The 27203-nt window shown below is 38.5% G+C and overlaps 2 protein-coding genes and 1 non-coding gene across 3 annotated transcripts; 2 read left to right on the forward strand and 1 right to left on the reverse strand.

Annotated features, from left to right (window-relative positions):
* The first annotated feature begins 8157 nt into the window (after nucleotides 1-8157).
* Nucleotides 8158-13184, forward strand: LOC133800514 (DNA replication licensing factor MCM3). Its single transcript, XM_062238495.1, has 16 exons — nucleotides 8158-8317; nucleotides 8406-8503; nucleotides 8897-9105; nucleotides 9489-9619; nucleotides 9700-9938; nucleotides 10038-10274; nucleotides 10428-10582; nucleotides 10662-10870; nucleotides 10992-11157; nucleotides 11238-11440; nucleotides 11535-11594; nucleotides 11680-11769; nucleotides 11903-12084; nucleotides 12299-12367; nucleotides 12469-12610; nucleotides 12695-13184. Exons 1-16 carry the CDS (start codon nucleotides 8252-8254, stop codon nucleotides 12755-12757), a joined length of 2319 nt encoding a protein of 772 aa, XP_062094479.1. The 5' UTR covers nucleotides 8158-8251; the 3' UTR covers nucleotides 12758-13184.
* A 9345-nt stretch (nucleotides 13185-22529) lies between these two features.
* LOC133799388 (uncharacterized) lies at nucleotides 22530-22868 on the reverse strand. Its single transcript, XM_062237408.1, has one exon. The coding sequence runs from the start codon at nucleotides 22866-22868 to the stop codon at nucleotides 22530-22532; it is 339 nt and encodes a 112-aa protein (XP_062093392.1).
* A 1081-nt stretch (nucleotides 22869-23949) lies between these two features.
* On the forward strand, nucleotides 23950-24056 carry LOC133803011 (small nucleolar RNA R71). The gene has a single exon (XR_009877747.1). It is a non-coding gene; the product is annotated as a small nucleolar RNA R71 (small nucleolar RNA).
* Nucleotides 24057-27203: the final 3147 nt, after the last annotated feature.

The raw sequence follows: 27203 nt of genomic DNA on the forward strand, positions 1-27203 counted from the left end.
TCGAGGAACTTATAAGCGCTTGCCTGGTCTATGACCAGATGATTATAGCCAAGGTATATGACCCCGGTGACCGTTTGTCACATGGCTATGGGACGTTGTCCATAATTTCGACTCTAGAGTCGTGAGGAAGGTCATGTTGGTGACTAATCACCATACATCTGTCCTAAACAAACTTATGAGTGAATCACTTATCAGTTAAGCTCTGGTGACCCTATCGTCACATGGCTAGAGGGAGCGATGCTCATTATTGTGACTTTTGGCTATTGTCACCTATTTGTTGGACTAAAAGTCCTGAATGATTATTATGATCGTTGTTGATATTATATCATGCTTTATTGTGTTTTCTTGCTGGGCCTTGGCTCATGGGTGCTATGTGATGCAGGTAAAGGGAAGGAAAAGATTAATCAACCTTGAGTGGAGAGCTTGGGCGGTGTGATGTACATACAGGGCCGCTTGACCGCCACGGTCAAGGAGTTCTCAGAGGGACTAGGGGTTTACCCTATTTTTGCCGCTTAGGCTAGCGGGGTTTGTAAATTTGAAACAGTAGCGACTCTTTTGTATTACAAACTACTTGTAAACATTTTAGAAGGCTCATGAGCAGTTTATTTACTTAACGAAATGTTCCCTTTCCTTTTTACTGGTTTTCACCTTAACCTGATAATAGCACTTAGATCACGTTTTTAACCAAAGGACTCGGGTAGCGAGTCAAATTTCTGGTTCACCGTAACTGTTCTGGGGTAACCAGGGCGTTACAACCTCAGTCACGGAGGACTTCGGGCCTGGAGGACCTCGAGACCTAGGGAACTCTAAGAGGAGCCTAAATGGGGAGCCTTAGTGTAATGCCCCAGATTCCCTATTATGGTTAATGGCTGGATTAGTAGGCCGGGAGGGCCATAACTGTTTAATTATGCCATTAAATGTGTTTATGCATGTTTATGAGAATTATATTATAATATGATGTTAATGCATGCATGTGAGTCCACATTTGTTTACAGGGGTATTCTGGTAATTTAGCCCGTTGAGTGTATAATTGAATATTTGTTTGTACGATAATGATATATTGTGAGACCACATTATAATGTGGATTGGTTCGAGTATTTCGACATGAGACGATCTTTAAACATGATTTATCGGTTTGGTCATAACCGGTTTGAGCTCGGGGCTCGGGGTGAGTCTCGGGATGATATTAATGATTATAGCGTTACCGGGGATTTTAGGGTAACGGGATATGAATTATTGACGTTTGAGGATATTGAGATTAGCGGGAATTGGGAAGCGTTAATTATGATTAACGGGATAAGCGGAATGTGCCAAAATTACCCTTGAAGTGGCTTTAGAAGCTTTAAAAGACCTAGGGGTATTTTAGTCTTTTGGCTTGGATATATGTTAAGCTTGGAAGGCTGTAGATTAAACAGAGTAAAAACAGAAGCAATTCTCTTCTCTTCCCGTACCTTCTCCTCCTTCATCTTCCTTGTGAGATTTTGTGAGCTTGTTGAGGATTTGAGCTTGGAAGCTAAGCCTTGATACTTTGGGAGAGTGTGCCACTGTTGAAGAGCACCATAACCTGAACTTAAGGTAAGCTTTTAGCCATTGGTTTTTATATATGCTCTGTTTTGGTTGTTAGTTTCAGCCTTACAATTTTGATGTGGAAAGTATGAATCAAAGGGAGTTTAGGTGTTGATTTGTTTGGGATTTGATGAGGGTGAGCTAAGGGTGTTATTTGGGGGTTTAATTGTATGTTAGGAAGAGGTTTCTTGAAAATTTGAAGGACTGGTTTGAGAGGAAATCGCACAGGGGAAAAACTGGTTCGCTAAGGGGCGTTCTAGCTGGTCTGGGCTGGGCGCCGCGGCGCAGCAGGGGTGCGCCGCGGCCCTTGGTGTCTGTCAGGAGGGAGCCCTTCTGTCTGAAGGGCGCGCCGCAGTGCAGCAGGGGAGGGCCGCGGCCCTTAAGGCCAAATTTTCTAAAATGTGGTTTTTAGCTTGGGGATTCAAACCTTAGGCCTCGGGGTTGAACCTAGTACCTAGTTGAGTTATGTTTGGTGTCCCGGAGGCTAGATCTTGGTTTGGGAACCCTCAGCTATCATTTTTATTGATGAATCCTATATTTTGGTTATGATCAGGTGACCGTCGAGGAATTTAAAGGTTGATCGTTCTCAGGGGTCGTTCATATTATAATTCTCACTCGAACCGGAGGTAAGAAAACAATGTATGAATACAGCTGCACCCTGTATAGGTATATGACATGCATGGTTTGATATTTGAGGCATGTTGGTTGATATATGTGGACATGGATTGCATATTAAGTGCTACTGAACGCTGATTACCTGTCTAAGACACTGACTAGTCAGGGACCGACTCTAAAGTCGAGAATCATGCATTGAATGGCTCTATGGCATTAATGCTAGACCGACCCTAGGGTCGAAGAACTTATAAGCGCTTGCCTGGTCTACGACCAGATGACTATAGCCAAGGTATATGACCCCGGTGACCGTTTGTCACATGGCTAAGGGACGTTGTCCATAGCTTCGACTCTAGAGTCGCGAGGAAGGTTATGTTGGTGACTAATCACCTTGCACCTGTCCTGATCAAACTTATGAGAGAATCACTTGTCAGTTAAGCCTTGGTGACCCTATCGTCACATGGCTAGAGGGAACGATGCTCATTATTGTGACTTTTGGCTATTGTCACCTATTTGTTGGACTGATAGTCCTGAATGGTTATTATGATCGTTGTTGATATTATATCATGCTGTATTGTGTTTTCTTGCTGGGCCTTGGCTCATGGGTGCTATGTGGTGCAGGTAAAGGAAAGGAGAAGCTTAACCAACCCTGAGTGGAGAGCTTGGGCAATGTGATGTACATACAGGGCCGCTTGACCGCCACAGTCAAGGTGTTCTCAGAGGGACTAGGGGTTTACCCTACTTTTGCCGCTTAGGCCGGCGAGAATTGTAAATTTGAGACAATAACAACTATTTTGTATTACAAACTACCTGTAAACATTTTGAAAGGCTCATGAGCAGTTTATCTACTTTATGAAACGTACCCTTTCCTTTTTATTGGTTTTCACCTTAACCTGATAATCGTACTTAGATCACGTTTTTAACCAAAGGACTCGGGTAGCGAGTCAAATTTCCGGTTCACTGTTCACCGTAACTGTTCTGGGGTAGCCAGGGCGTTACACTTAGAGTAAACCTAAAGTCTCTAAGCTTCTGATAAGCCCCAAGTTACTTAGACTCGGGCACAAATTCCTCGTACACCTCGGCCCTGAAGGACCTCGAAACCTGGAGCATTCATCTTGATTGGTTCCACGAGGTCCTAAGAACCTATAGCATTCATTTTGCTTGGTTCTTAGAGGACCTAGGAACCAAGCATGATGAATTTGTCTCCTTGAGTAACTTGGATCTTTATGCATAAGAATTGTCTAAGAACTTCGAGCAGCTCAGATCTTTTTACTGTCACTATTTGCCACGCTCATGTCGGAAGCATCTTGAGTGGCTTACAAGAAAACTTGTGAGGCTATACGCACCAAAATCACAATTAAATGATTGGCGAAGTCAAGTAACGATACGTCCAAGGCCTAAAGGTCTGTTCCTCGTGAAGAAAACCCTGAAGAGAGTTCACACAATAAGTCAGCCTTATGCAAACATGAAGAATGACTTTGGGGCAATTGTTATACCCATTTTTGAAGTATCACTACCCATCATCCTAGATCATGCCTAGGGCCTAATCAATTGTAACTTTGTGTAATTCTTGGGTCAAGCCCAATAACTTAAGCCCACACTCAAATGTAACTCTAACTCTTCAATATAAATAAGAGGAGTAGGGACCAAGAAAATGGGCGAAAGCTTTGTACTAAGGGAACTCTCCATCTTCAAAAAAGCCAAATAGCTCAAAGCTAAATACAAATGTAGTTCATGGCTTGCAAGATCAATGACAATGACTAAGTGGATGTAGGCCATCTTTTTGGAGCTGAACCACTATAAAACTTTCTCTCTCTATCCATTATTTCAGGGCACTAGATACATCTTGTTATGATTGGTTAAACACAAAAAGATAAGTGTTAAAATACAAGCAAAGTATAAGCACTTAGTGAATCTCACATAGTGAAGATGTGAAATTTTAATTTTAATTGTAGACTCTTTAAAATGTATTTTTGGCTCCAAAGTGATGCATGGAGGTATCTAAGGGTCCCCAAAAATTTTGGTAGCAATTGGAGCATTTTTAGGACCTTTGGAAGGGTCAAAAAACGCCACCCAAGTGGCGTAACATCGCTTGCATGTAGGCGACGTATCACCTACTAGGCAATACACCGCCTGCATGCAGGCGATGTGTCACCTGCTAGAGTACGTATAAGTTACGTAAATTGCTCTAAATGACGGGTTTTACAAGTCTGATCCTATTGGTTAGACCTAATGATGATGCCTACTCTATATAAGGGTCAAAATGGAGTTTTGGAAGACTTGATCACTCTTTCAATCTCTCTCTCTCTAGCTCCAATAATCTAAAGTTTTCTCTAAGAACTCATAACAAAAGTGCTTGACTTTTTGAGTTTAAGGCTTGTTCAATCTCAATCCTAATTTCCTCCTAGAAAAAGCCTCAAGCATAAATAGTGGCTAGGAAATAAAGTATTAGGACAACATTAATAAACATGTATAAGCCTTGGAATTGTGTTTTGCTTTTGTTCTAAGGATTTGCTCGAAGTGGTGGTTCTACAAGTTTTTTCAAGGTTCATCAATGTTGAAGAAGATCATTCACGAACTTGGGTTTGCATAATCTTTCTCAATCTTTATTTAGACTCTGTCAATCCATTTTTTGTGTAGATTCTAAATTTAGAGGCGGTGTTATCTCACTTTCCCCCAACACATCTCATATAATTTATTTAGCTTTCGCAAATCTTCTAAATATTATTCTTTGGGTATTAGACGAGTTAACGAAAAACTGAATCAACAAAGATATTAAGAGACTATGAGAGTATATGGAATTGAGAAATTTGAAGAAAAAAAAATCTAAGTGTGAGAGTTTAAAACAATTAAACTATTCAAAAATGACATTTTGGGAATTTTACTATCAAAAGCAGGTATTTGTAAGGAAAAATAAAAAAAGTTGCAATTTTATGGAATGATGAGAAAAAAGAGGCATTTGTGGCCATTTATGTTTTTATAATTAAATGGGTAAATACCATTTTGGGTCCTGTGTTTTGCAAAAGTTACCGATTGGACCATCTATTTTGTTAAATGACAATTTTGATCATGCATTTTGCAAAATAGAACAAAATAATACCATGAGCCTGATTTTGGTCAAACTTTTTTTTCAATATGACCAAAATACCCTTGTGTTTCATTAATTATTTAATTTAGTAATATAAAATATAAATTAAAATGAAATAATTATTTTAATATTGCATTAAAATTAAAAAATTAAAAATTAAAACTTTAATCTTTATCATAAACGTAATTAATTAAACTAAGATTTTAACTAATTAAAACCAAAACTATATAGAATCAAAACACGACACAAACCTAAAATTAAACAAATTGTTTCTTCTTCTTTTTTCCCTCTGTACGTTCTTCCCATTTTCTTCTTCTGGTCTGATGATCTGCCTCAGCCTCTGAACAAAACTTGCAAAGGGTATAAAGGAAAAAGCTTATCCGCTTCCTTGAACAACCAATCGTTCGTTCAACCAATGAGAGAAGTCCTCTTGCTTTGGTTCGTTGGTGCAAATGGCAGATTTGGTGGAGTGGGTGGATGTGCTGCAACAGGCGACGACGGGTGTGGGTCTTGATTGAGTTGTGACTTTTGTTTCTGATATGGTTTCGTGGCTTCGAGGACGAAGGTTTTGGACTTCAGGGACGAGAATGGTAGGTCTGGGCTTCAAGAACGAGGACGACAGTCCGAGCTTCAATTACGAGGACGACGGTCCGGACTTCTAGGATGAGGACGACTAGACTAGTTCTTCTTGAATATGGGGCTCGTAAGGACTACCAGAGTTTTGGAGTAAATATCCTTTTCTAATTATGATTTTTTTTCCTGAAATTATTGAGTAAAGTTTGTTGTTTTGGAGTTTATTTGTTTACCCATTTATGAACATTTAAAGATGGTATATATTATTAAATATGGATTTTTTTGGGTTGAAAGATTGATGTTTCTAATTTGATTTTGTGGCTAGAAGTAAAAAAGAAAAGCTTCGAATAAATCTAGGTTTGAAGTGAGAGAAGTTCATGGCTGAATTGATGCTCAATCTAATTTATGATTGTTGAGATTAATAGATTTGTAATTGTTTCTGGATTTTAATTTTTTGATAGAAGTTGTTGTAGTGATACTTGAATCTTGGTTTAATACAAGAACTCAAGAACGTGTTTTGATCAATTTTTGGGTTTTAAATTTGGGTGAATATGTTTTGAGTTTTGTTTTTTTTAATTGGATTTTGATTAATTTGATTACTGTTATAAGTTAAAAGATTGAATTTAAGTTTAAGTTGAGTGTTTAGGTTCATGTTTAATTTTAATTTTAATTTTGTTATTATTATTATTTTATAATTTTAATTAATTCAAATGTGATTTTTTTTTGAAATTTTATATCAATTTTTTATTAATTTTAAAATTTATAATGTTTTATTTGAGATTATTAAATTATCTAATTTATTAAACTAGGGGTATTTTGGTCATATTTAAATTTTTTTTGACCGAATTCGAGTTTAGGGTATTATTTTGTTCTATTTTGCAAAATGCAAGCTCCAAATTATTATTTAACAAAACAGAAGGTCCGATCGGTAATTTTGTACAATATATGATCCAAAATAGTATTTATCCTAATTAAATTACAATTCTTGAGAATTATATTTGAATAATAAAATTTACAAAAGCAATATTATAAATATACCATCATATTTAACTTATAAACAAATATATACTATTACACATTGATTTTTTTATATCACAAATATATATATATCTTCTATATAAAAAGTGTGTAGATAACAGAAATTCTTGGTTTTAACAGTTTTTCGTTAATTTTAACAGAATATTATTATATTTAAGAGAATATTATTATATTTAACCGTAGATTGTAAACATGACTTAGACTTAAATAAATAAATAAATCTTTTTGAGATATTTTATAATGATAATTATTTAAAAATAATAAAATCATACATTTTATAACTTAAATAAAATTTAATTATACTTAAACTTAATATTATATTAAACATATAATATATAAACATAGACTTAAACAAAAATAAATTAATTAAAATATGATATTTTTAAGATATTTTATGATAATTTAAATAATTAAATCATATTTATTTAAAAATAATAAATGCATACATATTATTTTTTTATCTTATAAATTTGTGTGATAGTTTGTTTTTTATCAAATAATTGAAGTTTTTTTTCTTCATCAAATTCACCAAAGGACATTGCGAGATAAGTTAGAAACTAAAAATAGTTGATGTGTGTATACTACTATCTACACTATGATTTTTTCTATTATTTAATTTCTTTTAAATTATTACTATTTTTTATATATATATCATCGTTGTGTTTAAATGTCATATATGTAAAAATTATTGATATAAATATTTATATATACTATAAAACTATAATTCATTCTGTTATATATATATTATTTACAAAAAAAACATTGAACTAATTTTTATTAAAATTATAGACAGTGTTTACAACTTTAAAACTAAACAAACCTGCATTGCACGTTATTTTTATCTAGTATAAATTACGAACAGTCAACCAGGTTATAAATATCATACAAAACACAAATGAAAGGATATTAAACATATTTGATTTGGCATACTTATCATGAAGATGAAAAAAGAAATAGTAGAAGCATGTTATTTTGTTAAATAATTTTTTTCCCTTAGACCAACACTAGCTACAAATTTAGATCTAAAATGAAAATATAACATTTAATGTATTTCATAATGACTTTAAATGCAATAATATTTCTGCCAAACAAAATGAAAAATACATAAAAATAAGACTACTATATTTTTTTAAAAGAAATAAAATTATTAAATTAATAATATTATTTTAACAATAATTTAATTATAAAAAAAAGGCCACTCGTGGGTCCCTATATATATGATATATCCCAATGTTTCCCGCCATAGCAAATGCATTTTTCTCCAATTTTCCCGCCAAATTCACCATCTTTACTCTCACTAGGGCGCGCTCTCTCTTTCTCGCTCTGCTCCTTAACCAAACTCTCTTCCTCTCTCTCTCTCTCTAGAACTCGAAAATGGATATCAGCGAAGAAGTTAGGGCGGCTCACAAGAGGGAGCTCATGGCATTCCTCGAGGACGGTGTATGTCTTTACTGCTTTCTCTTAATCTCTATCTCTCTCTGTGTATGTGTATGTAAATCTTGTCTGATTTTGGTGAAATTTGGTCTAGGTTTACATGGACGAGATCAAAGCCATGATCAACCACAAGCGCCGTCGCCTTGTCGTCAACATTTCCGATCTCCATGCCTTCGGCGATTTCGGTCCCAGGTCACTACTTTTTTTTTTTTCGATTTCATTCTTAGTTTAAGTTTAGTTCCTCAGAGAAACCCAGGAAATTACGGTTCCTTGCTGAAACCCACTTCGTGTATTGTGAATTTGGTTGTTTTTGTCTCAATTTTAGGAGCAGTTGGTTTTAATGGCTCCAAGTATTTAGTTTATTTTTTTTGTTCCCTTTGATATTAAGAGAAATTATTTGTTTCGGTACCTGTTTAGAATAGTGGTGAGTTAAATTGGGTATATATATGTGTGTGTATAAATTCCTATTTAGTAGGTGAGATGAGGGTGAAGGAAATTGCCAATGTGGTATGTTTTCTTTTAAAATTGGAGGTGATTTAACTAATTTTCATGTGGTGATTCTCTTTGTTCTTTTCATGTATACAGGATTCTTAGGAATCCGAATGAGTACATGCAAGCTTTTTGCGATGCTGCCACTGAAGTTGCTAACAAAATTGACCCAAAATACTTGAAGCAAGAAGAACAAGTTAATGTGGGATTTGAAGGCCCTTTTGTTTCTCGCCGTGTCACACCAAGAGACTTACTGTCTGAGTTCATAGGCTCCATGGTCTGCGTTGAAGGAATTGTCACAAAATGTACTGTCTTCTCCTACACTTTTTGTGATTTGTGTAATTAAATTTTTTTGATTGCTTTTCAATCTTCCGTTCATAAGCACAAACAAAAAATGGGCCAATTTCTTTATTAGACAAGTTGAGCTTCAGTGACTACTCTTAGAATTGCTTGTAGTTGAATCAAGTGGTTTTCAGTTGATACCTCCCAAAACCTTAGATGTTAATATACATTTTTTACTTTGATTTTTTTTACTAGAAGTGAATAGAGATATGAATTTGCATTTTGACTAATGTATTTTGGGTATTGAAGATATTCTTTGATTACTAAATCTCCTGCAGGACATATGGTAATTTTTTTAAGACAATCTTTGTATCCGTGGAATAATTTTTAGCTAACACTTTTGTAGGTTCTCTTGTAAGGCCCAAAGTTGTTAAAAGTGTTCATTTCTGTCCTACCACTGGAAGCTTCACCAATCGCGAATACCGAGACATTACTTCCAATATGGGGTTGCCCACAGGAACTGTCTATCCTACGAGGGTAATCTCAAGCCTCTTTTCTTTCTTTAACTTTTTCTTTATTATTTGATTAGTCTCTTACTGAAGAAAATGCATGCTCAGGATGACAATGGTAATTTATTGGTGACCGAGTATGGATTGTGCAAATACAAGGATCATCAGACCTTGTCAATGCAAGAAGTGCCAGAAAATTCTGCTCCTGGTCAGCTTCCAAGAACAGTGGATGTCATTGTTGAAGATGACCTTGTTGATTCATGCAAACCGGGAGATCGAGTGTCTATTGTAGGGATTTACAAAGCACTTCCTGGTAAAAGCAAGGGCAGTGTGAATGGAGTATTCAGGTTAGTTTCAACCATCAACAGTAGTTTCTAGTTCTTACACTGGTACATAGTGGTATTTGTTTTAGATTAAATCCTTAAATAAGTGATCTTGTTTTGTAGGACTGTTCTCATTGCTAACAATGTTTCCCTGCTCAACAAAGAGGCAAATGCACCAATCTATAGCCCCGAGGACTTAAAAAACATAAAGAAAATTGCTGAAAGAGAAGACACATTCGACCTTCTTGGTAATTCGCTGGCGCCGTCCATTTATGGACATTCATGGATAAAGAAAGCAGTGATACTATTAATGCTTAGTGGAGTGGAAAAGAACTTAAAGAATGGCACCCACTTGCGAGGGTGAGTTATTCTTCAATTGTTATTTGCTTTTGTTGCTGATCCATGTGGAATTCAAGGTGTATCTTCTGTTCCTTTTCCTTTTCTGTTGGCATTTTCTCACAAATTTCGGTAGTACGAATTTTTACGAGTAACTCACAATCTTGTTTTTTTTAGTGACATTAACATGATGATGGTTGGTGATCCTTCTGTTGCTAAGTCTCAACTTCTGAGAGCCATTATGAATATTGCACCACTGGCAATATCAACTACTGGTCGAGGTTCTTCTGGTGTTGGTTTGACAGCTGCTGTTACTTCAGATCAAGAGACAGGTAATTTACCTCACTAGTCTTTTGCAGTTTGCTTTAATGTAATGATAGTTGTCTGAAAATATTATTTGTCTGCAATCAGGAGAGAGAAGGCTTGAAGCTGGTGCAATGGTGCTTGCTGATCGTGGAGTTGTCTGCATTGATGAATTTGACAAGATGAATGATCAAGATCGTGTTGCTATTCATGAGGTTATGGAGCAGCAGACTGTAACTATTGCTAAAGCTGGTATCCATGCATCGCTCAATGCTCGTTGCAGTGTGGTTGCTGCTGCAAATCCCATATACGGAACTGTAAGTATCAAGATAATGGCCACCAGTGTGCCATTTAAACTTGAAATTACATGCTTGAGATTTGATTTTTTGAGGGCATGTTTTTTTATCTTACTCATCATGTGAATTAAATTTATCACAGTATGACCGCTCAATTACTCCAACAAAAAATATTGGACTTCCAGACTCTTTACTTTCTCGTTTCGATTTACTATTTATTGTACTTGATCAAATGGATGCTGATATTGACCGGTACATCTCGGAGCATGTGTTGCGTATGCATCGGTTTCGTTCTGCAACTGATGGGGGTAAGTAATTTCATCAGTACTTATTTGCTCAAGTGTTGTGTTCTTTACATAATTCTGAGTAAATGAGCATGAAACCTCAGGTGAAGCAGCCCTTGGTGGGGGTTCGAGATATGGTAGAGAAGAGGAAGCAGATAATGATTCGTCTGTGTTTGTGAAGTATAATCGAATGCTGCATGGAAAGAAAACAGATAGAGGTCGTAAGCGTGATACACTCACTATCAAGTTTCTGAAGAAGTACATTCACTATGCAAAGCATAGGATTCAACCAGAACTTACCGATGAGGTCCTGATGCTTTAATATTCTTTCTTTTGTTTAAAAATTTAAGTACTGTGCTTTTGGCTTATATGTGATTGCTTATACAACATCTATTTCACAGGCATCTGAGCAAATTGCAACTGCATATGCAGAACTTAGAAATGCTGGTTCAAATGCTAAGGTGATTATTGTCTGAGTTTTTTTAAAACCGAAGTATACAATAGTTATTTCTTCCTTTATGCCAATATGATTTTTCAATTCTGCAGACTGGAGGGACACTTCCAATTACTGCCAGAACCTTAGAAACCATTATTCGTCTGTCTACTGCTCATGCCAAATTGAAGTTGAGCAGAAAGGTAATGAGTGCTTTTTTACTTGCAAGGATTTGACAAGATTGTTCAATTTTCCCAAAAAATTGAGTTTTGTATCTTCACCAGTTTAGCTTGGTTCATCTAACTTGCTAGTGAATAATTAATCTGCCTTTAACAGGTTTTACAGTCAGATGTCGAAGCTGCACTGAAAGTCTTAAATTTTGCCATATATCATAAAGAATTGACTGAAATGGAGGAGCGCGAGCATGAAAAGGAGAAAGAAACTGAGAGCAAACGCAGAGCTGATCGTCGCTCAGATGATCATGATACACCAGACGGTGGTGCAGCTGGTAAAGGAGGGTAAGTAATAAGTGGTCCTCTTGCTTCATTAGCCAAATCTCATCTAGTTATTGATTGAGAAATTACCTGGCCAAACTGTGAGGAAGTACTACTTTTTTAATTTGCCTTTGATAGGATTAGCAACATAGAAGTATTTGCACAACACCAGGAGATCTTTCATTACCCTCCTTCATGGCTATATAACAGTGTTCTGACTATATTTTTCTTTGCACAGCCCAACAACTGATGCCATGGATGTAGATGACCCTCCAACCCAATCTGCTGGTGAACTTTCTCCAGAGAGGTCTGTATCTGTAGAGGAAGAATTTGCTTCTTTTCTCCTATTCAAAGCGTTTTTCTATTTATTCTGAATTCTAACAAGTCTTTCTCTGTTTCGTCTTGCAGAATAGAAGCATTCAATTCTTTATTTGGCCAGCATATGCGGGCCAATCACTTGGATACATTATCCATTGACGGAATAGAGGAGGCTGTCAACTCCAGGGCCGACGTCCCCTACACAAGGGCAGAGATAAATGTCCTATTAGAGGTACATGTACAGTATACATACATTTTTTTAGCTTCTTCAATTTCTTCCTTGGCTGGCCTATAATGTAAAATTTGGTGATTGCAGAAACTACAAGATGCTAACCGAGTGATGATAGCTGCCGATGGAATGGTGCATATGATATCTTGAGTTGGGTACTAAATGATGACCATTTTCAATGGCTTAATCTGGTCAGTTGTAGTATAAATTCCCAAACTGTATTGTTCAGATGTGGCTGAGATGACTAACTGGATACCAGGGCAGCTTAATTCAGTGTCTCTCGGCTGATGATATTGATGAAGAAGCATTTATTTAGTTATGAACTGCCTTCATTTCGGCTTAAGAAAGACCCAAAACTGGAAGAAGAATTGCAATTATGAACTAACTCCATCCTTTTTCTTGTTTATTTCAGACAAGTTTCCATTAGCTTTAGTTGTACTCCTAGCTTATTATTCTCTTGCGTTGTGAACTTAGAATGGTTATTTGAGACAAATCCCTCCTAACCTGTTGCATGGCATTTTATACATACTCCCTAATTGTTATGCTTTTCAAGTTTTAAAATATTTTTCTAATGTTATTGGTGGTATTAATAACTGTGTTTTATCCAAACAAAATCACAGGAGATTTCCCTTAAAATCTTGTAAATTAAATGAAAAATTGTTCATTTATTAACAGAGTAAGACACAAGTGATGAAGATAGAGATAATAGATAAACTCAAGTACGCACATTTTTTCTTAACTCAACAGATTACAAAAAAAGAAAAAAAAATCAAATTGGCAAAACAATGAATCACCAAAATAAATACAAAACATCACAGGCGGTTTCAATACGGTTTTGCTCTAATTTTCACAGGCGGTAACTTACCTTAATGCAGTCCTCTTTTCCTTCTAATTTTCTCACCTGAAATGACATCTTTGAACTCGGCATATCATGAATTGAACATGTTAAAAACTTGGCAGAACAAGAAAGTTGGCTTTGAGACATGAAGGGCTGATACACACATATACCTATATAGGTATAAAATACTTTAAAATGTAAGATATTTAGTGGTTATTTGGTATACAATACCTCACTATTACTCGGCCTGACATATCTTTTGCTTTCAATTTTTGAATTCGTCATGAACAAGCTGCCACTTTTGACTCAGCTTCCTATAACAATACATTAGACAATTAATATTCATAAAGCAAAAAACGTAAATTTCTTTATAATTAAAATAATATAAAATAAACAATTATGCAAAAAGTAATAATAAATAAATGTTTACACCCACTTCATATCCGTTAGATTCAATAAATAAATAAATAAATAATTGAATCCAATGGCTGCGATCCCTTCATAATAGAGAGGCACTCTTCAGGGAGAAAAGTAGTAGTTCGCTATTTCTCTAACGTGTATGGTGTTGGTAAGGAACTTTTCATCAACGACTCCAAGTCTTGCTTTCTTTCTTACTAGAGAATATTGAGAGAGATCACAGAACAGGTGAAGGAGATCGAAGCTAGTCATGGCAGAGAGTGTGATGAGTTTTCTACTGGAGAAGCTTTCGTCCCTGTTGGAAGATCAGGTGAAACTCGTGAGCGGGGAACGAGATGAAGTTATTTTCGTGAAAAATGAGTTGGATCGCATAAGAGCATTCTTGCGATCTGCTGATGCTAAGGAAGATCAAGATGAAGAAATCAAAGTGTGGGTTAAGCAAGTTAGAGAGGTCGCTTACGATGCAGAAGACATCATCGATGATTTCTTGTATACATTTGAGCATACCAAGCGACGTGGATTCTATGGTTGTTTGTGTAAGATGGCTCGCGGGATCAAGAACTTGAAAGCTCGCCGTTGAATTGCCTCCCAATTGTAGAGTATCAAACGCGGAGTTACTGATATTTCTGAGGGGCGCCAGAGATATGGTTACAAACTGAGTAGTACGGAGATCGGCTCGAGTTCGGGAACTAAACCTTGCTACTATTCTGAGATTAGAAGCGACGCACGGTTGCTGGAAGAAGCTCAACTGGTGGGCGTTAAACCAAAGAAGCAAGGTCGCGAACACATATCTCGTTCCCTCCCAGTCACCATGCCTAAATGCCTAAAGTGAAGTACTGCGCCCACAAAGCCAAGAAGAAGCCATTTTCTGAAGTCCCCAAATTTGCCTCTGAAACAGCAGAGGTAAAATATTATGCTTCTATCTGCCACAAAGATTTCTACATGGAGCGAGGCCTGATAGCCACGAATGCCAACTTCAGCGACATGCCCGACTGGTTAATGTACACTATACAAGAGAGGCGTTGGGAGAGTCTATGTACACAGCCTGAACCCGCAGTCTCCGAATTAGTAAAAGAGTTCTACAGCAACTTCTTGGCCGAGCAATGGCCTACATAAATAATTGTTAGAGGAGTAGAAGTTCCATTTTCGGCTGAGGTCATCAACGAGACTTTCTTGTTGGAGCCAGTCGAGTGCGAGTTCACCAAGGGACGTGAACAGTTGTCTGACGAACTGATTCAAGATATTATACCCGAGCTGGCCAAACCAGAGGCCGAGTGGGACATTGATGAGAATGGAACGTTTCGTTTTCGAAGAACGGATCTGCAACATGAGATGAAATGCCTCTACAGCTTGGTCCAGTCTACCTTGCTCCCAACCTCCCACGATTCAACAGTGAGCAGGGAGCGCATGTGGATGCTCTATTGCATAATGAAAGGGATGCCGATTGATGTAGGTTTCGTGTTGGCGCAAGAAATTTTTGACTGTGCACAGTGGTCAAAAGGCAAGCTCTTCCTGCCTTCCACTGTTACCGCTATATGTCGCGAGGCCGGTGTCCCGGTGTGGCCAGAGGAGGGGCTGGTTCCAACAAAGGGGATCATCAGTTTTGGCCCGACCTGTGCTCCCAAGACTAATGCTGCATCATCCTCAACTTCCAGTGATCCCATCTTGGAGCAATTGACTAGGCACGGGCAGATACAAAACCAGATGCAGCTGAGGCAGGAGCAGATATGTGAGTGTATGCACACTCTGTGGACTTATGAGCAGCAGAAGGATGCAGCAATGAGGAGTGTGCTGCAAAAGGCTCTGCCCAAATCTGGTCCACAATTTCCAGCGTTCCCAGATCAAATTTTGAATCCTTGGACTGACGATGTTGATGACAAAGAGGAGTCCCATGGCGAGGACTCCGAGTAGAGGGGGTTTCCTTTCCTTGTTATTTTATTTTCTGTTAATTTCTGTTATTTTGTGTTTTGTGATTGTTCTTATTGTGTTTTTAGTTTAGGTTGTTTAAATTGTGTTTTAGCATTGAACTTTAATAGCTGTGATTGTGTTTTTTGTTTGTCTTTGTAATTGAGAGGTGCTGCTGTTTGGTCTGGCTTAGCGTAGCGCTCAATGATGATATCATCCACCTTCCTCCATTTGTGTTATGCCCTGATTTTATGTCTGAATCTCATTTTAAGTGCTATTAATATCACTAATGCCTCCCAAAAGTAACCCAATCACTAGAGTGCGCAAATGCTTCCCACCAACACCTTGAATTCCTCTAATAACTACCCTTGATCCTCAAGTTTAAAAATTTTTGCTTCCATAAGTTGAATTAGTGCAACCCTCTCCACTAATGTAGTCTAGCTTTACCCCCTAGATCAAAAGGACATTACTAGGCTTGTAATGTAAGGCTTAGGTTAGGGTAGGATAAAAGGTAATATTTCTATGGCTTATAACCTAACCATCTCAACTTATCAAGAACCTTTCTTTTTCTCTCAAGCTCTCACCCAAAATGTAATTTTAACCCACAATGAATAATTTGAATTAGCTCTAATTCTCTTGCTACTGTTATTTGCATTTATTTATTTATTATTATTGTTTTTTTTTTCTAAGAACATGACATTGAAACATCAAAAAGATATATAGCAAGAGAATTATGTACATTTTCTTGTGAGCTCATTCCCACACACCCCAAACTTAAATCCCATCATTGTCCCCAATGTGGCTAATAAATGAAACTTGGAATAACTCACCACATGGCTAAAAACTAACCCCACTCACCCCAAACTTACTGCAAATAATTTGTTCTTGATAAATTTCAGCATCTAGGTTTGGTTAATGAAAGTTAAAAACAACAATTTAAGCTGGGGGTTAGCATTAATGATATGTATTAGGAAAGAATAAGCAAATTAGCTCAACTAAGGGTGACTAAGGGGAATGAATATACAATGGGAAAGCTTGAAAGGCCCAAACGTCCAAGGATGACCTAGATCATTTCTAAGTGGTAAAGCTAGCTAAGATTTCGCCTCAAGGATTACACTAACCAATTCTAGAAGCTTAAGCTTTCTCAAGATGTTGGTTATTCTAGAGATCCAAAGCATGGTGGGATAGCATAAGCACACAACTATTGAAAGAATCACTAATAGATGGCATTAAAGATAGAAATAGCACCTAAACTAGCATATTGAACACATAAAATCAGGGCATAACACAAATGGAGGAAGGTGGATGATATCATCATTGAGCGCTACGTTAAGCCAGACCAAACAACAACACCTCTCAATTACAAAGACAAACAAAAAACACAATCACAGCTATTAAAGTTCAATGCTAAAACTCAATTTAAACAACCTAAACTAAAAACACAATAAGAACAGTCACAAAACACAAAATAACAGAAAATAAAATAACAAGGAAAGGAAACCCCTCTACTCGGAGTCCTCGCCATGGGACTCCTCTTTGTCATCAACATTGTCAGTCCAAGGATTCAAAATTTGATATGGGAACGCTGGAAATTGTGGACCAGATTTGGGCAGAGCCTTTTGCAGCACACTCCTCATTGCTGCATCCCTCTGCTGCTCATAAGTCCACAGGGTGTGCATACGCTCACATATCTGCTCCTGCCTCAGCTGCATCTGGTTTTGTATCTGCCCGTGCCTGGTTAATTGCTCCAGGACGGGATCACTAGAAGTTGAGGATGAAGCAGCATTAGTCTTGGGAGCACGGGCTGGGCCAAAACTGATGAGCCCCTTTGTTGGAACCAGCCCCTCCTCTGGCCACACCGGGACACCGGCCTCGCGACATATAGCGGCTACAGTGGAAGGCAGGAAGAGCTTGCCTTTTGACCGATGCGCACAGTCAAAAATTTCTTGCGCCAACACGGAACCTACATCAATCGACATCCCTTTCATTACGCAATAGAGCATCCACATGCGCTCCCTGCTCATTGTGGGAGGTTGGGAGCAAGGTAGGCTGGACTAAGCTGTAGAGGCATTTCATCTCATGTTGCAGATCCGTTCTTCGAAAACGAAACGTTCCATTCTCATCAATGTCCCACTCGGCCTCTGGTTTGGCCAGCTCGGGTATAATATCTTGAATCAGTTCGTCAGACAACTGTTCACGTCCCTTGGTGAACTCGCACTCGACTGGCTCCAAGAAGAAAGTCTAGTTAATGACCTCAGCCGAAAATGGCACTTCTACTCCTCTAACAATTATTTCTGTAGGCCATTGCTCGTCCAAGAAGTTGCTGTAGAACTCTTTTACTAATTCGGAGACTGCGGGTTCGGGCTGTGTACAGAGACTCTCCCAACACCTCTCTTGTATAGTGTACATTAACCAGTCGGGCAGGTCGCTGAAGTTGGCATTCGTGGCTATCAGGCCTCGCTCCATGTAGAAATCTTTGTGGCAGATAGAAGCATAGTATTTTACCTCTGCTGTTTCAGAGGCAAATTTGGGGACTTCAGAGAATGGCTTCTTCTTGGCTTTGTGGGCGCAGTACTTCACTTTAGGCATGGTGACTGTGAGGGAACGAGATATGTGTTCGGAATGTGGCTGTGGGTGCTCGGTTTTTCTGGGTTTTGGTGAAGAATGAAGCGGCTCTGGGTCGGGATTTCTGGGTTATGCCGAGAGGGTGCGGGGGTGGCTGGTTCGGATTAGGTGGTTTCGTGGGTTCGGTGCTGTGGGTTTTGCTGGGTTCGTGAAAGTGTGGGACGGAGGCTGTGGGTTTTACTGGGTTCGTTGTGTCGTGGTGGCTGGTGGAGTTTGACGGCGGCGTGGTGGTTGGGATGGCTCGGGTTGGGGGGTGTCGTTCTCGGTCGTGGGGTTTGTGGAGGCGGCGGTTTGGGTTTGTGGTGGTAATGGGGAAGAGGCTAATGAAAAAGGTTTTAGGGTTAGAACTTTTGGGGTTATTTAATTTATTAGGTAACTAAATCTATTTCAGCTCTTTTCCCCCTTTTTTTTAAAAAAAGGCCGCAACCTTTCTCAGAAGAACATGCTTCCAGTTGATATAGCATAGCATTTTTTTCCTCCTGCGTCCCTGATAAATGCTGAAGCAATGCTATAACAACTGGGACTTTCCAGCGTTTTGGAAATTCTCTGTCTTATAACCGAGCTTGTCCAACTTCCCATATTACAGCTTCCTTTCTTCCACCTTCAATAAATCATTACAAACACCAGCAAACACACTTAGTAACCTCAAGAAAACCCAAGTATATGTATCTATATACATATATATTTTTTTTTTGTTCTTTTTACAAGGGGTGGTACACCCCAAACTTAATTACATATAGTATATTTACAGAGTTACAACTGGTTCTTTCCACTCCCGGGTTGCCCAAATGTGATGCAATGAGTCCATTGCAACCCGTAGTCCTTCTCCTTCAAGCATCCTTCAAAATGATGGAGGTCTTTGCTCTATCAACCTCCCCTCCAAGGTAGTGTTTAAGCCGCTGCCCATTCACCTTGAATACCCTCCCGGACTGATCTTCTTTGACATCAACAGCTCCGTATGGGTACACCTTAACTACGGTGAATGGTCCCGACCAATGGGACTTGAGCTTGCCTGGGAACAGCTTCAGCCGCGAGTTGAAAAGTAATACTCACTGGCCTTCTTCAAACACTCTATGCTGAATTCGCTTGTCATGCCATCTGTTAGTCTTCTCTTTATACAGCTTGGCATTGTCATACGAAACAGTCTCATCTCCTCAAGCTCATTCAACTGTAACATGCGGGCTTCTCCAGCAGCGTCAAGATCAAGGTTCAGCTTCTTGAGGGCCCAAAATGCCTGATGTTCCAGCTCGAGATTCCGAGAGGTGTTTTGTAAGTTGTACGGTACGCCCACAACGAATCATCTAATCTCTGCGACCAATCCTTGCGGTTAGGATTTACAACTTTTTCAAGAACCCCTTTTATCTCTCGGTTTGACAACTCGGCTTGCCCGTTAGTTTAAGGATGGTAGGCAGTAGCAACCTTGTGTTTCACACTGTATTTGGCTAACAAGGATGCTAAGATCTTGTTCACAAAGTGGGTACCTTCATCGCTTATCAAAGCCCGTGGGGTTCCAAACCGAGTAAACACTTGCTTATGGAGAAACTTCATCACTTCCATGGAGTCATTTGTGGGACTTGCTACTGCTTCGACCCATTTAGAGACATAATCTACCGCCAATAATATGTAAAGATTGCCAAAAGATGGTGGGAATGGTCCCATGAAATCGATTCCCCAAACGTCAAAGAGTTCCACCTCAAGAATGCAATTCAGCGGCATCTCATTCCTTGCTGAAATATTGCCAACTCTTTGGCAGCGGTCACATCTTCTTGCAAAATCATGAGCATCCTTGAAAATAGTAGGCCAATAGTAGCCCGATTGAAAGACTTTGGCAGCTGTTCTTTGTCCCCCAAAATGTCCACCATAGGGAGAAGAATGACAGTGTTCTAGGATGCTTGCAACTTCCTCTTCGGGCACACAACGCCGCATCATTCGATCTGCACACTGCCTGTACAAGTAAGGCTCATCCCAATAGTAGAATCTCACCTCATGGAAGAATTTTTTAAGTTGCTGTTTAGTAAAATCTGGGGGCTGTAATCCACTCACCAAATAATTAACAACATCGGCATACCATGGAGCAGTCTCTTGAGTTAAAACCAGCAGCTGTTCATCAGGAAATGTTTCTTGAATTTGCATCTCATCTTTACTGTCACCACTTGCTTCCAGCCGAGATAAATGATCAGCCACTTGGTTTTCAGTGCCTTTTCGATCTCGAATTTCTAAGTCAAATTCTTGCAGCAAAAGAACCCAACGGATAAGTCTTGGCTTGGCATCTTTCTTGGCAATGAGGTACTTCATTGCTGAATGGTCGGTGTAAACAATCACCTTCGTTCCCACAAGATAAGACCTGAATTTGTCAAAAGCAAACACCACAGCCAGCAACTCCTTCTCGGTGGTTGAGTAATGTATTTGAGCATCAATTAGTGTCTTGCTTGCATAATAAATAGAGTGAAAAATCTTCTCTCTTCGCTGCCCAAGTACCTCCCCAATAGCAAAATCACTAGCGTCGCACATTAGTTCAAATGGAAAAGACCAATCGGGAGCAACAATGACTGGAGCAGTAACTAATGCCTTCTTCAAGGTTAAAAATGCTTCATGAAAGTCTTTAGTAAACTTAAACTGGCGGTTTTGTTCCAGCAATGAACAAAGGGGTTTTGAGATCTTTGAAAAATCTTTAATGAACTGCCTATAGAACCCCGCATGCCCCAAAAAGCTTCTAATGCCTTTTACGGTTGTCGGTGGTGGCAATTTCTCAATCACTTCCAGCTTTGCCTTATCTACTTCAATGCCCTTATGAGAGACTTTATGGCCCAAAACTATGCCTTCCTTCACCATAAAATGGCATTTCTCCCAGTTGAGAACCAAGTTTGTCTCCTCACATCTCGCTAAAACTCGCTCCAAATTAGCCAAGCAACTGTCAAAAGACTCCCCAAATACTGAGAAGTCATCCATAAAAATTTCAAGAATATTTTCTGCCATGTCTGAGAAAATCGCCATCATACACCTCTGAAAGGTGGCGGGGGCATTGCATAAGCCAAACGGCATCCTCCTAAAGGAAAAGGTGCCGTAGAGACAAGTGAATGTTGTTTTTTCCTGGTCTTCCGGAGCTATAGAAATCTGGTTATAACCTGAATATCCGTCAAGAAAACAGTAAAATTCCTTTCCAGCCAACCGATCCAACATTTGGTCAATAAATGACAGCGGGAAATGGTCCTTCCGAGTGGCTTTATTAAGCTTCCTATAATCCATGCAAACTCGCCAACCAGTCACCGTTCTTGTGGGAATCAACTCATTGTTATCATTAGTCACTACTATAACTCCTCCCTTTTTAGGGACACACTGAACTGGGCTGACCCAAGAGCTGTCTGAAATTGGGTACACAATGCCATAATCCAGCCACTTAATCACTTCTTTCCGAACTACCTCCTTCATGATGGGATTCAACCTTCGTTGCTGCTCAATAGAGTTATTACAGCCAGCTTCCAGCAGTATTTTATGCATACAAAACGTCGGGCCAATGCCTTTTATGTCTGCCATAGTCCAGTCGATTGCCCTCTTATGCTTCTTCAACACTTCTAGCAGTAAATATTCAGCTTCAGCTCCCAAATACGCTGAAATAATCACAGGCAGCGTTTCATTGTCCCCCAAGTAGGCGTATTTTAAATGGCTGGGCAGCGGTTTCAACTCCAGTTTTGGTGGTTCTCGGATAGAGGGCTTTGGAGGCTTAAAATTCCCTTCCGAGAGATTTAAAGACTCAAAATGCTTGCTGGATTTCATGGCTGGTTAGCTGGACTCCACCCAAGTGACTTGGGACTCCTCTTCATTGCTAGATTCTTCATCATCCTCAAAGATATTCAGCCCCAAATCAGCCTTGCAAATTTCTTTATTAAAGGTTTCAGCCACAAGTGTCTCAAGTACACTCAAACTAGAACATTCTTCTATGTCATCCGGAAACTTCATGGCTTGGAAAACACTAAAGGTCACTTGTTGATCATTCACCCTCATGGTAAGTTCTCCATTTTGCACATCAATCAAAGTCCTCCCTGTGGCAAGAAATGGCCTCCCCAATATTATGGGTACTTCTCGATCCGCTTCATAGTCAAGAATGATGAAATCGGCCGGGAATATGAACTTGTCAACCTACACTAGTACATCCTCAATCTTCCCTTCCGGATGAGCCATTGATCTGTCCGCTAACTGCAATGTAACTGTGGTTGGCCGAGCTTCACCAATGCCCAACTTCTTGAAAATAGACATAGGCATTAGATTAGTTATAGCACCCAAATCGCATAAAGCTCTTCCCACATCTCTCCCACCAATGGAACATGGAATTGTAAAACTGCCTGGATCTTTTAATTTAGGAGGAATTTTGCTTTTCAACATAGCACTGCAATCTTTTGTTAGAGCAACTGTTTCGAACTCACCCAGCCTCCTTTTCTTTGTCAAAATATCTTTCAAGAACTTCACGTAGTTGGGCATTTGCTCCAAGGCTTCCACTAAGGGAATATTGATATGGAGCTACTTCAAAACATCCAGAAACTTCCTGAATTGCCCATCTTGTTGCTGTTTTTTAAAACGTTGAGGAAATGGTGGAGGTGGCTTGTGTAAAGTCTTTTCTGCAGCAGAATGCTGACCCGATGCTGTATCAACTGGGCTGAATTCAGCAGCTGAACTTGCTGGTTTTTTACTCGTTTCCCCTTCAGTTTGGATTGAAGTGGACTCCTTGCTGCCTTTTGTTTTCTCATCATTAATTTCCAGAATTTTCCCACTCCGTAGATTAATTGCTTTGCAGTGTTCTTTACCATCCCTCCTTGGATTCTCGGTATCACTAGGCAAAGAACCTTGGGGCCTATTTTTCAGATCATTGGCCAGTTGCCCCAACTGAATTTCCAGATTGCGAAGAGAAGCTGCTTGGCTCTGAATCACAGCATCATTCTTTGCCATATAATCTCTCATTAAACTCTCCAAGGAACTAGATTGAGAGCCTTGAGATTGGTGAGGTTGTTGAGCCCTTGGTTGTTGAGATAAACCTGGTGGACATGACTGTTTCCCTTGTGCTGGCGCTCCACTTGAACTTGCTCCTTGACCCCCCCATGACTGATTTGGATGTTGCCTCCACGCTGGATTATAAGAATTTGAATATGGGTTGTTGCGGTTGAAGTTCTGATTACCCACATAGCAAACCGAGGCTGGATTTGAAGGGCAATTCTCAAAAGTATGCCCGTCTCCACAATAAACACATGAAATTTCTGCACTTTGAATGGCAGCGGCTGGCTGAATATTTCCTCCCAAACTCAGATTCTTCAAGATGTTGGTCATTGAGGCCATTTGAGCTGTTAGAGCCGTTAATGCATCTACTTCAAGAACTCCCGCCACCTTTCTACTTGTAGGAGCTCTAGTGTTTGACCATCGATAGCTATTACTTGCAATCCTTTCCAAAATCTCAAATGTTTCGTTGTAAGACTTGGAAAGAATGGCTCCATTGGCTGAAGCGTCCAAGACCATTCGAGAGGCTGCATTGAGACCATTGTAGAATGTCTCCATTTGTATACAATGTGGGATACCGTGGTTTGGACATTTTCTTAAAAGCTCTTTGAATCTTTCCCACGCGTCACTAGTGGACTCATCTTCCAGCTGCTGAAACGACATAATCTCACTTCTAAACTTTGCATTTCTCGTGGGAGGGAAATACTTTCTTACAAAAATTTCAGCCAAGTCATTCCAATTTGTCACCGAATCGGGAGGAAGGGTGTTGAGCCATGATCTACCTCGGTCCCTTAAAGAGAATGAGAATGACTTCAGTCTTAGCGCCTCTTCACTTACTCCTTGTAACTTGAAAGAATCGCTCACCTCCAAAAATAAGCGAAGATGGAGATGAGGGTCTTCCGTGGGCATCCCACTAAACTGCCCAACTGTTTGGAGCGTTTGAAACATGACAGGTTTGAGCTCAAACTAGGGTGCTTGTATTTCGGGCCTCACAATGCCCAGATTGAGCTCGTTGAACATAGGGGCAGCGTATTCCCTTATTGCTCTGGCTCTATCATCCGCCAAAACAATAGGATTAGCTATGTTCTGGGCACCCCCTTCGTCTCCAACATTTTCAGCCATATTGCAGCGGCTGTTAGCCTTTTGTGCCTTTCTCCTTTTTCTGAAAGTACGTTCAATTTCGGGGTCAATAGGAGCAAGTTCAGATTCGTCTTGTTCGTTTATGCACTAGATTAAACCTGAGAAACGCACAACCTAAACAAGCAGAATTAGAAACAACAGAAATAAATTGCAAAATAGTTGATAATACAGAATTTTAATTTTCAATCCCCGACAACGGCGCCAAAAACTTGTTGCGTAATTTTAAGCAAATAAAATGTGCAAGTGTACACAGTCGGCAACAAGTAATATAGTAGTAAGTTAAGTATCGTCTCCACAGGGATTGCAAAATCAAGCAAATGTAAAACCAACTAATCAACAATTTAAAATTAAAGGAAGAAATTATGAGAATGATTGTACTATCAATCTGAAATTAAATGACTGCAATTAAATCTATTTAAGAATATAACTAAAATGACAGCAAAATTGAATTCAAGAAAAAGTGTCTATGGATTAATAGATCTGAATAGCTATTTCCCCCTATGTTAATCTGTCCAGTTGTTACAGCATTCGTTCATCAAAGTTGCACAGAGTTAACATAATTCTAAGATAAGCACGTGAGATTCTCCCAAAACTCAGCGAATTAATTCTACAACTTGATTTAATACATTCCTGTATTTAATCAGGTTGCAAAATAGCAATTACACACCAATTCTCAAGTTATACAAGGTAGCAAAATATTCCTATTTTACTCACTAAGAACAACCTAAACATGGAAATTCTCTTGTATCATCCAAGTTATTTCCACTAGATATAACCTTTCCAGAATCAAATCTAGCTAAGCAAATTTTTAGTCATGGCCAGTAATTAACAATCATTTAACATTCATCTCAGTTGAATGAACAAAGGCAAGTTGCTAAACTCATGCAATATTTTCATCATTAATTCATAACATCGGGTTCCATAGCCATTCAAACCTCAAAAGGATTAGCTCATGTTCAAACTGAAAATTACAACCCAAAATAGAAATTGTTCATCCATGGTAAATATCAGTTCACAAATTATAAAATCAAGAGTATATACTACAAAAGGAAATGTAGAAGAAAGAGAGTAGTAGAATCGTGTGCTAAATCCCTCCTCCTTCCTTGGCCGTGAGTCTCTTGGGTTTTCCTTTTTCGTGTATATCTCTGCTTCCACTTTTTTCTCTCAATAAATTCTTGCTGAATAAAAATTCTCTACTGTGTTTTCTACTCTTCTCCTTCCTTAATTAGAAAGCCCATTTTCCTTTCTTGGTCCATTAGGCCACGCCACCTCAGCCAGCTGACCTAATTTTTAAGTGGGTGCCACATAGGCGCTGAGATAAGTGAAAAAAGGTCAGCTGGCTCTTGTCCACGTCAGTCTCCAATTTCCAGATTTGCTAACACTTCGGCCTCCAGCATTTGAGCAGCATTTCCAGCTTTTTGTCCCCTTTTTCCTTGGATTCCTTAGTTTCCCTTGGCGAGTCAAAAGTTCCTTTCCTAAACAACAAAACACACACAATTACTTAATTAATTACAATTACTACCAACAATTTACAAGACTCTTGAATTAACACACTAACTAGAGAAGAAAGGTAAAAAATAAACAAACTTACAAATAACATCACACTCATTACTCTTTTCACCCAAAATTCAAGTTCAAAGTTAATAAAAATAACTCTAAATCATAGAGTTATCAGAGAACTTAAGAAGGGTGACAGTGGAAGACAAAGCATTGTCTCTTCTCAAGTTATGTTTTTGACGGATTGCAAATTACTGAAGGAAATACCATCAGGAATTGAACGCCTAAGAAACCTCCAACAACTTCAATTGTTTAATATGGCTGCAGAATTGACAACAACTGTATATCGTGGAAGTCAACATGATAACTACTCAAAAGTAATGCACATTCCACGTGTCTTCATCGGCCAGTGGAGTTATGAAACGGGACATGATGGTTATTGGCTTTAGAGATGTAAGTTTCATTCTTCTTCTTCTAAAAACTAATGAGCTTTTTTATTTAATTATTTTATTCTCTAGTTTGTAAATTATATTTTTGAAATTCAATCACGAGAAGAATTATTTTTATTGGATTATTATGATTTTTATATTCAACCTTTGAAATTTAATATCACCTCCTATAACATAGATATTCTTGAATTTGAGCTAAAAGAGACATTGAGCTGATCAAAATAAATAATTGATACTATTTTAATTTTACATAGGTATTAAAGATGTGAGTTCGTAATGAGAAGTGGACAAGGATCAAAACTGAGTAAGTTGACTTTTACCTCTCTATAATTGATGAATGTTTAATTCAACGATACTTACTAAATGTTTTTGAAGAAGTTAGGTTTGATATCTGTATAAATATCAGGGTTAGGCTGATAACGCATATATACTTATATTTATATATATATATAGATAGAGAGAGAGACAATTTAGTTCTACTTTCTATTAGTCAATTTTATTTTACATCGTTAGTTGAATGACGCATTTTACTGTATGATTTGATGTGAAAAAAGTCGAAAGTGAATTGCTTCATAGACCAAAATATGATATAATTTCTTGGTTGGTTTCATTATATTTTGGCTGTTATCTTGTTTTTCAAGGACTTCCCAATTCTATTGTGCTAAGAACAAAGATGACATTCTATTTGACAAAACTAGTTATCTTTTTATTTAATGAATTGGATTCATGTGCTTTTGTAGAT

Source organism: Humulus lupulus, chromosome 9 (assembly GCF_963169125.1).
Source record: "Humulus lupulus chromosome 9, drHumLupu1.1, whole genome shotgun sequence".
Lineage (NCBI taxonomy): Eukaryota > Viridiplantae > Streptophyta > Magnoliopsida > Rosales > Cannabaceae > Humulus > Humulus lupulus.